Source organism: Salvelinus namaycush, chromosome 12 (genome assembly GCF_016432855.1).
Source record: "Salvelinus namaycush isolate Seneca chromosome 12, SaNama_1.0, whole genome shotgun sequence".
Taxonomy (NCBI): Eukaryota; Metazoa; Chordata; class Actinopteri; order Salmoniformes; family Salmonidae; genus Salvelinus; species Salvelinus namaycush.
The window spans coordinates 7,638,894-7,653,776 of NC_052318.1; the positions used below are offsets into that span (position 1 = coordinate 7,638,894).

General features: G+C 45.0%; 1 protein-coding gene across 2 annotated transcripts in view; it reads right to left on the reverse strand.

Moving 5' to 3' along the window:
• The window catches only part of kctd16b (potassium channel tetramerization domain containing 16b), an 82,823-nt gene that overhangs the window by 37,353 nt on the left and 30,587 nt on the right, over positions 1-14,883 (reverse strand). The window contains exon 3 of one of the 2 annotated variants that reach the window (XM_039004603.1): positions 8,846-8,880. The exons of the other annotated variant lie outside the window; for it this stretch is intronic. Within the exon in view, the coding sequence (XP_038860531.1) occupies positions 8,846-8,880 (35 nt within the window). The remainder of the gene's footprint in view (positions 1-8,845; positions 8,881-14,883) is intronic. 2 annotated transcript variants of the gene reach the window in all.

The following is a 14,883-nucleotide window of genomic DNA, read 5'->3' on the forward strand; positions in this document are numbered from 1 at the left end:
ACCACGTTTTTTTGTGGCTAAATATGCACATTTTCGAACAAACTCTATATGTATGTTGTAATATGATGTTACAGGAGTGTCATCGGAAGAATTCTGAGAAGGTTAGTGAAAAAATTAATATATTTTGGCGATGATTACGTTATCGCTCTCTTTGGCTTGAATCAATGCTCGGGTAACGTTTGCATATGTGGTATGCTAATATAACGATTTATTGTGTTTTCGCTGTAAAACACTTAGAAAATCTGAAATATTGTCTGAATTCACAAGATCTGTGTCTTTCCATTGCTGTGAGCTGTGTATTTTTAAGAAATGTTTTATGATGAGTAAATTGGTAATACACGTTGCTCTCTGTAGTAATTCTAGTCGCTTTGGGGAGATTTGTGATGGTGGCTGCAATGGCAAACTATGATTTATACCTGAAATATGCACATTTTTCTAACAAAACCTATGCTATACAATAAATATGTTATCAGACTATCATCTGATGAAGTTTTTTCTTGGTTAGTGGCTATTTATATCTTTATTTGGTCGAATTGGTGATAGCACCTGATGGAGTAAGAAACTGATGGAGTTAGAAAAGTGGTGTCTTTTGCTAACGTGGTTAGCTAATAGATTTACATATTTTGTCTTCCCTGTAAAACATTTTAAAAATCGGACATGTTGGCTTGATTCACAAGATGTGTACCTTTCATATGCTGTATTGGACTTGTTAATGTGTGAAAGTTAAATATTTTAAAAAAATATTTTTTTGAATTTCGCGCCCTGCACTTTGAGCTGGATGTTGTCATAGGTGTACCGATATCGGGCTTGCAGCCTTAAAGTAATATCTACCTCAGAGGTTGAGAAGGGGCAGGTGTTTTTTTCTGCATTTGTTTGTTCATTTCTATGCTCCCAGTAGGGGGGCTGACCGGGTGCAGCTTTTTGAAAAGCTTAGACAGGTCCTGCTGCAGTATGACAGGAATAGCTGTATTGTAATGGGGGGAGGGACTGAAACTGTATGACAGATTACATACTAGATAGGAACTGGGAGGAAGCTCATCCACAGTCGGGGGTGGTCTTAACCAATATGTTGGAACAGCATGGACTAGTAGATATGTGGAGGGACAGAAATCAGGGAGACAGGAGCTATACATGGGTGAAGGTAGTGGAGGGGAAGATTAGTGCAGCTAGACTAGACAGGATCTAAGGGGAGCTGTAACAGGGTTCTGGGCTGCTAGTGGTTTATCAGGATCTATGTCAGTAAGGACAGCTGTAACAGGGTTCTGGACCCCTAGTGGTTTATCAGGATCTATGTCAGTAAGGGGAGCTGTAACAGGGTTCTGGACCCCTAGTGGTTTATCAGGATCTATGTCAGTAAGGACAGCTGTAACAGGGTTCTGGACCCCTAGTGGTTTATCAGGATCTATGTCAGTAAGGGGATCTGTAACAGGGTTCTGGACTCCTAGTGGTTTATCAGGATCTATGTCAGTAAGGGGAGCTATAACAGGGTTCTGGGCTCCCGGATCTGCTCTAGAGGCTTTTCAGACCATCACATGGTAATGATCGAGTATAGCTTGTCAGGTGTACCTCGTCCAAGGTTTTACTGTCACTTTAGTGCTAAATTATTGCATGATGCCCCCTTTTCTGATTGGTTTGGTGTCTTTTGGGAGAGTTGGAAAGGGAGGAAGGTTGAGTTTGAGAACCTAAGACAATGATGGGAGGTGGGGAAAACACAAGTAAGGGTGTTTTGCCAGCAGTACTCTGCCCATGGAACAGCTAGGATAAGGTCTACTATTCAGAGTTTGGAGCAGGATATTAGAGACATTGAGACATTGACATTGGGCAACAGGACTTAGGGTCAGAGAGGGAGTTGAGGGCTAAGCGGACGCAGCTGGGGTATTTTTTACAGGATCAGGTGAAGAGTACGCTCATTAGAGCACGGATGCTACCCTGACGGACATGGATGCTCCTCAAGCCGGAGAAGAAGCCGGCGCAGCAGATATTCCACTTGAGGTGACCTTCAGGGTCTCTGACGTCGGATCCAGCGGAGATGAGGAGGATGACTATGGATTTCTACGCAGACCTCTATGGTGACAGCAACACTTATCCTCAGTATTCTCAGGAGATTCTACAGGGGTTGCCTAAGCTCGGGCATGAGCAGAATGCTGGGCTGGATGGCGATCTTTAGTTTCAGGAACTACCAGTGGCTGTGCAGCTGCTCTCCCCAGGCTGTGCGCCGGGGTCAATGGACTGACAGCTGAGTTTTATAAATGTTTCTGGGGTGTATATGTGTCCTTTGAGAACTCTGAACTACCAGTCAGCTACCAGCAGGCAGTGCTGTCACTACTGCCGTAGAAGGGGAACTTAGCTCTATTGAAGAACTGGAGGCCGGTATCATGCTCTGCTTGGATGACAAAATACTGTCCAAGTGTTTGGAAAATCGGCTGAACGGTTGTTTGGAACCAATAGTTCACAGGGACCAGGCATACTGTGTGCCTGGGTTGAACAATAATGGACAACTTGTTTCTTTTGAGAGATGTGATAGACATCACTAGGATGCATGATCAGGACCTGGGGCTCATTTCGATAGATGAACAAAAAGCTTTTGATAGAGTGTGTCACGCCTATCTGTTAAGGACTATGGAAGCATTTGGTCTGGGTAGCAGGTTTAGATCATGGGTCAAGTTATTGTACTGAGGAGCATCTGTTATGGTAAAAGTGGGGTGTGCGCTGAGCCAGCCAATCCCAGGTAGGAGATGGATTAGGCAGGGGTGTCCACTCTCGGGTCAGCTCTGCTGTTTAGCCATAGAAATACTGATGTGTAGGCTGAGGGAGAGTCTGCAGGTGGGGAGACGGTTTCATTGTCAGCTTATGCTGATGATGTAACAGTGTTTGTTAGAGGGGAGGGAGATTTAGAAGAGGCTTTAGCAGGGCTTTAGTGTGGTTTGAGGGGGCGGCATCAGCTAAGGTGAACTGGGAGAAGACCGAAGGTCTGATTATAGGGAGATGGGCCAGAGCAGGATGTCATAGTCTTCCTGAGGGGCTGCAGTGGGGCAAAGCAGGATCTCCTAGTCTTCCTGGGAGGCTACAGTGGGGCAGAACAGGATCTTCTAGTCTTCCTGGGGGGCTACAGTGGGGCAGAGCAGGATCTTCTAGTCTTCCTGGGAGGCTACAGTGGGCCAGTGCAGGATCTCATAGTCTTCCTGAGGGGCCAGAGTAGGGATGAAGTTCCTAGAGGTGTTGGTGGAAACTGGGAGGGGCAGGTGGAGAAGTTTGTGGCTAAGTTGTCTAAATAGCGGTGGTTGTTGCCACTGATATCTTTCAGGGGAAGGGTCCTGGTCGCTAAGCACCTGGCCGCTTCAATGCTTTGGCACAGGCTGATGGTGTTGGATCCCCCACAGTGTCTTGTCAAGCAACTTCAGAGGTTACTGGTGGATTTATTTTGGTTTGGCCAACACTGGACATGTGCAGCAGTGTTACACCTCCCTTTGCATGATGGGGGCCAAGGGCTGGTAGACATTGGATCCAGAGTTACAACTTTCCATCTACAAGCTGCACAGAGACTTCTGTAACAGCAGGTGGTGTCTTGGAGAGACACTGCTTGGGCTGTTCTGAGGAGAGCAAGGGACCTTGTTCCTGTTGGATCTGGAGCAGGTCGATATGTCAGCCATTACTCCATTGTACCGCGCTGTGCTTTGGGCGTGGGGAAAGACTATCTGTTCACAGAGATGTTTCACGGCCAGGAGCAAGGATAATGGAGGAGCAACTGTTTCACAATCCACTCATCCAGAGCTCTGTCAGCTTGTGGGCCAGGCTTGTGAGAGCGGGGTTTCCTAAGTTGGGTGACCTGCAAGAAGAGTCTGGGTGGAAATCTGGCAGCAACATGGTGGAGGCTTCCTCCATAAAGTCAACCAGGCTGCTGCAGCAGGTGGTGGAGGGGTTCCGAGCTGCACTACCAGACTCGTTCAGAGAGCTGCTGAGGACTAGGCAGAGACTGGACCGTCTAACTGCGAATGACACTGACCTACCTCCGTTCACCATTGCTGCCGCTGCAGGGGAATACCAGGAGGGTGAGGGAATGATGTTATCGTTTAAGACTCCGGAGCTGGAGTCCTTTTGCACAGCCAGCAAAAAAGCTCTGTACGCGGTGGCTGTGAAGGTGGCTCTTAGGGCAAAAGGGTGGCCGGGGTTTTGGGACCGGGCTCTTCTCTGAGAGGATGTTGGCGCTGCCTGTATAATCCTCCCAAAGAGAAGCTTATTTCTGATCTACAGTGGAGGATTATTCAAGGAGCTATCGCTACAAACAGATATGTGTCACACCTTGATCCATCAGTGGGGAGGAGGTGTCTTTTCTGTGGGGAGGAAGATACAGTGCAGCATTAGTTTTTTTCTTATTTCAGGTTGGTAGGGATGTTTTCTGCCCTTGGAGAGTGGTGCACAGGCCTAGGTTTGGGATTGGCTGTGGACCTACAGTATATGTAGCAAATAGGCGTAGTGAATTACATGGGGGGCAGGCAAAGTTTCAATATGGAAGACGAGGAAACATGAGATGCTGGGGCGGGACGTAGGGACCCCAGAGCTGTGTTGCTGGGACTGGTGCGGTCTCGGCTACAAGTGGATTATGTATATGGGGTGCTGGTGAACCGTCTGGGGGATTTTGTGGAGATGTGGAGTATCAGGGGGGTTCTATGTGCGGTGGAGGCTTGGTTTTAACTTCCTAGTTTGTTAAAATGTAATAAAGTTTGTGTTTTAATGATGTAAGTATTTGGGCCAAGTGAAGGTATTTTTTAAATCAGATCTCTCTCTCTCACCAACAAGATCTCGCCAATGAGATCTCATGGTCTCATTTCAGTATTCAATGTTTGTCCAGGGAGGGTTAAAACAGGAAAGAAAATTATGATTAAATGTAGGCATTTATTCTAATGGGTTATGGTAAGTAATAAGGTTTGGGATAGGATTAAAACAGAGAACATTTAAATGAGTGCCTAGCACTGGGATTGAAACCGCGATTCTTGGAGCTGTAGCTCGCGGTTTAAGCACGCTCTATAGCAAGCTGCTTGCCTACTAGATGGTAATAGGTGCTTGTGTTGCCCCTAGTGGACGGTATCGAAGGCATCTCCCTACTAGATGGTAATAGGTGCTCACGTTGCCCCTAGTGGACGGTATCGAAGGCATCTCCCTACTAGATGGTAATAGGTGCTCACGTTGCCCCTAGTGGACGGTATCGAAGGCATCTCCCTACTAGATGGTAATAGGTGCTCACGTTGCCCCTAGTGGACGGTATCGAAGGCATCTCCCTACTAGATGGTAATAGGTGCTCACGTTGCCCCTAGTGGACGGTATCGAAGGCATCTCCCTACTAGATGGTAATAGGTGCTCACGTTGCCCCTAGTGGACGGTATCGAAGGCATCTCCCTACTAGATGGTAATAGGTGCTCACGTTGCCCCTAGTGGACGGTATCGAAGGCATCTCCCTACTAGATGGTAATAGGTGCTCACGTTGCCCCTAGTGGACGGTATCGAAGGCATCTCCCTACTAGATGGTAATAGGTGCTCACGTTGCCCCTAGTGGACGGTATCGAAGGCATCTCCCTACTTGATGGTAATAGGTGCTCACGTTGCCCCTAGTGGACAGTATCGAAGGCATCTCCCTACTAGATGGTAATAGGTGCTCACGTTGCCCCTAGTGGACGGTATCGAAGGCATCTCCCTACTAGATGGTAATAGGTGCTCACGTTGCCCCTAGTGGACGGTATCGAAGGCATCTCCTTACTAGATGGTAATAGGTGCTCACGTTGCCCCTAGTGGACGGTATCGAAGGCATCTCCCTACTAGATGGTAATAGGTGCTCACGTTGCCCCTAGTGGACGGTATCGAAGGCATCTCCCTACTAGATGGTAATAGGTGCTCACGTTGCCCCTAGTGGACGGTATCAAAGGCATCTCCCTACTAGATGGTAATAGGTGCTCACGTTGCCCCTAGTGGACGGTATAGAAGGCATCTCCCTACTAGATGGTAATAGGTGCTCACGTTGCCCCTAGTGGACGGTATCAAAGGCATCTCCCTACTAGATGGTAATAGGTGCTCACGTTGCCCCTAGTGGACGGTATCGAAGGCATCTCCTGATGTCCTGGAGACCTGGACAATGTCTAAAACTGCTGTGGATCTGGTGTGACCTGGCTGCTCTCTCACACACACACACACACACACACACACACACACACACACACACACACACACACACACACACACACACACACACACACACACACACACACACACACACACACACACACAAGAATGAGTCACACACTGTGCAGCATGCACTCATACACACACACACACACACACACACACACACACACACACACACACACACACACACACACACACACACACACACACACACACACACACACACACACACACAAACTTATATCATCAGTCCCCTGGATCTACCCCCCCCCAGCTCAGTCTGAAGGACACATTGAAAGGCCAGTACACACATAAAGAGCAAATTAGTCAACTTTATAACAGAGGAGGCTGGTGGGAGGAGCTATAGGAGGACGGGCTCATTGTAATGGCTCTAATGGAGTAAATAGAACAAAGTCGATCATGTGGTTTCCATGTGTTTGATGTGTTTGATACCATTACATTTATTTAATTCCTTCCATTACAATGAGCCCATCCTCCTATAGCTCCTCCCACCAGCCTCCTCTGCTTTAGACGTTGTCTGTCATAGTACTGTGAAATAAAATGGGAGTCATTTTACCTTCCGTACCCTATTTACACATTCACCTATTCATTTTTTTGGTAGTCAAAGACGTTTTTCTTTTCACTGCTGTTGCTGAAGGTTCCGCTGCGTTGTTTTCGATATTCTGGTGACCTGATTCCGAGTGTGACCTGGTTCTGTAAATGAGAATCTTCGTCCCTAACCATAGAACATGGAATAGAAATTAGCTTGAAAATAGAAAAGTAACGCTGCTGCAGACCTTAGACTCCATGCAGTCGGCTGTCTGAGGAGAGGGACGTGGGCTGTGACAAAAAAGGAAAATAGACGATCACAGGAACACTCTAAAGTCCTTTGTGCCTCTGAAGGAGAGAGGGATGAAATGGATGTGAGCACTCTTGTCTCCTGGAGGGCATGATGAAAGCACATTCCTCCCTGGCTGTTTATTTAGTTAGACTTTGGTTTGGGGTCGGATTGTGTGGGTGGCTTGGGAAGATGTTAAAATGCTTCAGTGCATTCTTTCCATTTGTCTACATTTCTCAATGCAGCTATGCATCCTCCATCCTCAAGAGTACCCCAGCTATGCTGCAGTCCCACTCCTGCCTCCATCCTCAAGAGTACCCCAGCTATGCTGCAGTCCCACTCCTGCCTCCATCCTCAAGAGTACCCCAGCTATGCTGCAGTCCCACTCCTGCCTCTATCCTCAAGAGTACCCCAGCTATGCTGCAGTCCCACTCCTGCCTCTATCCTCAAGAGTACCCCAGCTATGCTGGAGTCCCACTCCTGCCTCCATCCTCAAGAGTACCCCAGCTATGCTGCAGTCCCACTCCTGCCTCTATCCTCAAGAGTACCCCAGCTATGCTGCAGTCCCACTCCTGCCTCTATCCTCAAGAGTACCCCAGCTATGCTGCAGTCCCACTCCTGCCTCCATCCTCAAGAGTACCCCAGCTATGCTGCAGTGCCACTCCTGCCTCCATCCTCAAGAGTACCCCAGCTATGCTGCAGTCCCACTCCTGCCTCCATCCGCAAGAGTACCCCAGCTATGCTGCAGTCCCACTCCTGCCTCCATCCTCAAGAGTACCCCAGCTATGCTGCAGTCCCACTCCTGCCTCCATCCTCAAGAGTACCCCAGCTATGCTGCAGTCCCACTCCTGCCTCCATCCTCAAGAGTACCACAGCTATGCTGCAGTGCCACTCCTGCCTCCATCCTCAAGAGTACCCCAGCTATGCTGCAGTCCCACTCCTGCCTCCATCCTCAAGAGTACCCCAGCTATGCTGCAGTCCCACTCCTGCCTCCATCTTCAAGAGTACCCCAGCTATCCTGCAGTCCCACTCCTGCCTCCATCCTCAAGAGTACCCCAGCTATGCTGCAGTCCCACTCCTGCCTCCATCCTCAAGAGTACCCCAGCTATGCTGCAGTCCCACTCCTGCCTCCATCCTCAAGAGTACCCCAGCTATGCTGCAGTCCCACTCCTGCCTCCATCCTCAAGAGTACCACAGCTATGCTGCAGTCCCACTCCTGCCTCCATCCTCAAGAGTACCACAGCTATGCTGCAGTCCCACTCCTGCCTCCAAGGTTAGGGTTAGGTTTCAAATCAGATTTTATGACTTTGTGGCTGTGCCAGTTAGTGACCATTCTGCAGAGCTGCCTCCAGAACAAGATTCATGACGAAAGAAACGCTAACTTGCGTGAGAGTCACAGGTCAGTTTTGCTGTCGGTTCCTGAATTAACTTGAATTCACTTATCAAGATGGCTTGTTAGACCAAGGTAGATTTACAGTAGTAGTCCCCTGTTGAAACTGATAACACATGTTAGAAAATACATGTACAGTAGTAGTGTTATTATTATGATTAACTTTATGCATGTTGTACTTGTCTGCCCTAACTGCAGCACTGCTAAAAGCACTGTACTATGTTCGCTCATTACATTATGTAACATTTCCTCAAAGTCCTTCCTTTCAATTGCACAATATATATTTATTTGTTTATTAGTAGGGAACTATTAATTTAAGATTAATGAATAGGAATCAAATTAATGCTTCAAGTTGACTGATGTACATGACTTATCAAAGAAGCAATTGTGCAGTTCTCTTTAATGTAACAATCAGAATGATGATAACAATCTTTTCCCCAGACAAATTGATTGTGTCTACGATCATTGTAATCAGGCTCTCATACGGCTTTCTGCTGGTGCTCTTTAAATCTGAATTTATGGCTTGGATAGTCTGTCAGATTTGACTGCCAGGCAGGTGTGGAGAGCTAAGGAGGCTGTATCTCTTTAATGTGCATTGGGTTGGCAGGATGAGAGCCTGGCTTTGACATCAAAGAAGAGATGAGCACATCCTTATCCAAGCCGTGTGCTTCAGAGGAACTTCCCAGCTGCCCATCGTGTAACTCCTTGTCTCCATCCACTGTTAACACCTTCCCATGTCAGACTGGGCCACTGACCAACATGCCTCTAGACTTAAGCCTTTTTATTTTACCAAGCCCAACGTTGCAGCCACAGAAGAGAAGTGTGTCCACTGCCACAGCTCTGAAGTGAGACGAGGACTTCCTCTGTGGTTCTGTCTGCGTGAGGTGTGTTCTCATATTTATGGTGGCAGTAGCTGGAGCAGCCCCATTCAGTCACTAGAGAGGCTGTCTCCATCAGTCCTCTGACCCCTGTACCGCACCACACCCTCCCTCTCTCTCTTCCCAACTACCTCCCCCTCCAGCCCCTCTACCTCACCCCATCCCAACCGCTCCTCATCCTCCTCCCTCTCCTCACGTATTCATGACTCCCTGCCGAGGACGATGACTTACTCAGAAGAAACTCTATAAATCATGTCATACAGGATGTGACAGCTGTTGAAATATGGCCTTGCTGGAATTTTCGGTCATACTGACAATTAAGTCCAGTATTGATTTCATTTTAGCGCCTCTGACAAACCTAAATGCTGATGCGAAAGCTGCAAATCCAATATTCGAGCTAAACCTAGAACAGTTTACTCACAACCACATTGGTATATTGACGTGTGGAAATGGCTCCATTTTTACTGCTATAAGCAGATTATTAGAGTAGATGACAGTAAAATACAACTATAGTTATTAGAAGCTAAAGCTACATCTCTACACTAACGCTACATCTCTACCCTAACGCTACATCTCTACACTAACGCTACATCTCTACACTAACGCTACATCTCTATACTAACGCTACATCTCTACACTAACACTACATCTCTACACTAACACTACATCTCTACACTAACGCTACATCTCTACACTAATGCTACATCTCTACACTAATGCTACATCTCTACACTAATGCTACATCTCTACAATAACGCTACATCTCGACAATAACGCTACATCTCTACACTAACGCTACATCTCTACACTAACGCTACATCTCTACACTAACGCTACATCTCTACACTAATGCTACATCTACACTAATGCTACATCTCTACACTAACACTACATCTCTACACTAACGCTACATCTCTACACTAATGCTACATCTACACTAATGCTACATCTCTACACTAACACTACATCTCTACACTAACGCTACATCTCTACACTAACACTACATCTCGACAATAACGCTACATCTCTACAATAACGCTACATCTCTACACTAACGCTACATCTCTACACTAACGCTACATCTCTACACTAACGCTACATATCTACACTAACGCTACATCTCTACACTAACGCTACATCTCTACACTAACGCTACATCTCTACACTAACGCTACATCTCTACACTAACGCTACATCTCTACACTAACGCTACATCTCTACACTAACGCTACATCTCTACACTAACGCTACATCTCTACACTAACGCTACATCTCTACACTAACGCTACATCTCTACACTAACGCTACATCTCGACAATAACGCTACATCTCTACACTAATGCTACATCTCTACACTAATGCTACATCTACACTAATGCTACATCTCTACACTAACACTACATCTCTACACTAACGCTACATCTCTACACTAACGCTACATCTCCACACTAATGCTACATCTCTACACTAATGCTACATCTACACTAATGCTACATCTCTACACTAATGCTACATCTACACTAATGCTACATCTCTACACTAATGCTACATCTCTACACTAACACTACATCTCTACACTAACGCTACATCTCTACACTAACGCTACATCTCTACACTAACGCTACATCTCCACACTAATGCTACATCTCTACACTAATGCTACATCTACACTAATGCTACATCTCTACACTAATGCTACATCTACACTAATGCTACATCTCTACACTAATGCTACATCTCTACACTAACACTACATCTCTACACTAATGCTACATCTCTACACTAACGCTACATCTCTACACTAATGCTACATCTTCACTAATGCTACATCTCTACACTAACACTACATCTCTACACTAACACTACATCTCTACACTAACGCTACATCTCTACACTAACGCTACATCTCTACACTAACGCTACATCTCTACACTAACGCTACATCTCTACACTAATGCTACATCTACACTAATGCTACATCTCTACACTAACACTACATCTCTACACTAACGCTACATCTCTACACTAATGCTACATCTCTACACTAACACTACATCTCTACACTAATGCTACATCTCTACACTAACGCTACATCTCTACACTAATGCTACATCTAGACTAACGCTACATCTCTACACTAACACTACATCTCTACACTAATGCTACATCTACACTAATGCTACATCTCTACACTAATGCTACATCTACACTAATGCTACATCTCTACACTAACACTACATCTCTACACTAACGCTACATCTCTACACTAATGCTACATCTCTACACTAACGCTACATCTCTACACTAATGCTACATCTCTACACTAACAGTACATCTCTACACTAATGCTACATCTCTACACTAATGCTACATCTCTACACTAACGCTACATCTCTACACTAATGCTACATCTCTACACTAACACTACATCTCTACACTAACACTACATATCTACACTAACGCTACATCTCTACACTAACACTACATCTCTACACTAACACTACATCTCTACACTAACACTACATCTCTACACTAACACTACATCTCTACACTAACACTACATCTCTACACTAACACTACATCTCTACACTAACACTACATATCTACACTAATGCTACATCTCTACACTAACGCTACATCTCTACACTAACGCTACATCTCTACACTAACGCTACATCTCTACACTAATTCTACATCTACACTAACGCTACATCTCTACACTAACGCTACATCTCTACACTAACGCTACATCTCTACACTAACGCTACATCTCTACACTAATTCTACATCTACACTAACACTACATCTCTACAATAACGTTACATCTCTACCCTAACGCTACATCTCTACACTAACGCTACATCTCTACACTAATGCTACATCTACCCTAACGCTACATCTCTACACTAACGCTACATCTCTACACTAATGCTACATCTCTACACTAATGCTACATCTACCCTAACGCTACATCTCTACCCTAACGCTACATCTCTACCCTAACGCTACATCTCTACACTAACGCTACATCTCTACACTAACGCTACATCTCTACACTAACGCTACATCTCTAAACTAATGCTACATCTCTACACTAATTCTACATCTACACTAACGCTACATCTCTACACTAACGCTATATCTCTACACTAACGCTACATCTCTACACTAAGGCTACATCTCTACACTAACGCTATATCTCTACACTAACGCTACATCTCTACAATAACGCTACATCTCTACACTAATGCTACATCTACCCTAAAGCTACATCTCTACACTAATGCTACATCTACACTAATGCTACATCTCTAAACTAACGCTACATCTCTACACTAACGCTACATCTCTACACTAACGCTACATCTCTACACTAACACCGGCACCGCCACCGCAGCACCAGCAGCAGGGAAATTAATAGGTAGCTGATAAATTACAGCCACTCCTCGTCCGTCTGATAAATTACAGCCACTCCTCGCCCGTCTGATAAGTTACAGCCACTCCATGCCTGTCTGATAAGTTACAGCCACTCCTCGCCTGTCTAATAAGTTACAGCCACTCCTTGCCTGTCTAATAAGTTACAGCCACTCCTTGCCTGTCTGATAAGTTACAGCCACTCCTCGCCTGTCTAATAAGTTACAGCCACTCCTCGCCTGTCTAATAAGTTACAGCCACTCCTCGCCTGTCTGCACAGCGGGATACAGATGGAGAAACAGAAGGGAAGAGAGAGCGCCGGAGAAAGACGATGGCAGTTTCTGAGAAAAAAATAAAAATAGAGAAATATGGAGAGAGCAGCCAGTTGGTGGTGCCAAACGACGGCATGGCCATAATGTATAATTACCTCCATTACCATCATTACTCTTGTATTGAAATGTACCCACTTTCCCTCTCCATCTACAAATGCCCCAAAATAGCTTTGAATTTTAAATGATACATTGTGATGGAAATAGATGAACCCCCACCCTCACGCTTCTCGTCTTCTCTCACAGATTCTTTCCAGAGCACATCCTCTCGTTAGTCATGCCCCTCTATCTTTCTGAGCACTGAGTCAGCTGATGAGACGGGGCCATCTTGACAGCCCCATATTAACTCCAATAAGAGTGGGCCATTCCTGTTTTTGTTTATGTTCTTTGCCTCCGCCTCCGCAATTACCGCAGAGTGCCTTTCAAAGCACTCATTAGGAATGCAAATAGCATTTTCTTCACATCAACAGGGAACAAGCCCTACAGCTAGTTGGTCATTTTTTATTCACATCGGTCTAAGAGCCCGATAGTGAGTACTATATACAGGACGGCCTTAACACGCCACTGTAAAATATGGCTCATTTACACATAGGATTTGCCTGAAAAGTAATGCAATGATACGATTACTGTATGTCCCAGGTTGGGAAGGAGGCAGTGGTGAATACACACAGCTGTTTTATACTGAACAAAAATATAAACGCAGCATGCAACAATTTCAAAGATTTTACTGAGTTACACTTCATATGAGGAAATCAGACCCGATTTAAATGCCATTCAGCATAATTCCTTCAAAATAACTATACAAAGGTGGTCCCGGATGTTACAAAGCATCTATAACTGTATGTCATGCTTTAAAAAGGGTTTATAAATGTGGCATAATGGTGTGACAAAATCACCAATATCAAATGTGACATAACCCACTATGTCGAATATGATATAAATATATGCTCTATAAATGGTGACATGCGGTGCTGAAGGATAACACACGCTCTAAAGTAAAGTCATGTTAGTCACATTACATTTATGAAAGGTTTGGTGGACCAACGCATCAAACATGACCTTCATTAGTTAGTTAGGGTTAGGTTAAAAAGAACATTTTAAGAAGATATATTTTGGAAATGGGCGGGGTGTAGCCATAATTATGACTGTGGCTGTCCTTCATAAATCAGCAGAACGTTAATAACCTATTTATTGACACTATGTCGTGTCCTGTAATACTTTGTTTGAAGTGAGGCACCTTGGCACATAACACACGCATATAAATGCCTTAGGTCACACGACGCTGTACTTACTTTACAGTTAGACCCCTTTGGTCATTTATAACACATACATACACGCCGTATATCGTATGATGCTGTACTTACTATACAGTCAGACACATCAGAAGTCTTCCCCTGATGAGGTTTAAGCATTGTTGTGAACACAGAAAATCCAATTTTGTTATTTTTCTATTAAAAAAAGTGGGGGGAAAAAACCAAAGCCTGGAAAAACAAAACTGATCATTTTCTTTTACAAATTTTAAAAAGGCCCTACAAATGTCTTTTGCTGTTTCTGACTGCACTTTAGAGTGTGTCATCTTGCAGCACAGCATTTTGGGGAAAGTTGAGGTCAGGTCCAATAGGCACCCAAAAAGGAAAGAGATAGAAATGTTTTATAGGAATATAATATATACAATTTAACAGACACTTCTATCCAAAGTGACTTACAGTCATGTGTGCATACATTTTTACATATGGGTGGTCCCGGGAATCGAACCCATTATCCTGGCGTTGCAAGATGCATCACAAGGTTACAAATGCTTTGTGAAGCCTCAATTTAGAATGATTTATAAAGCCTTTATTATGCGGTGCTTATGCCACC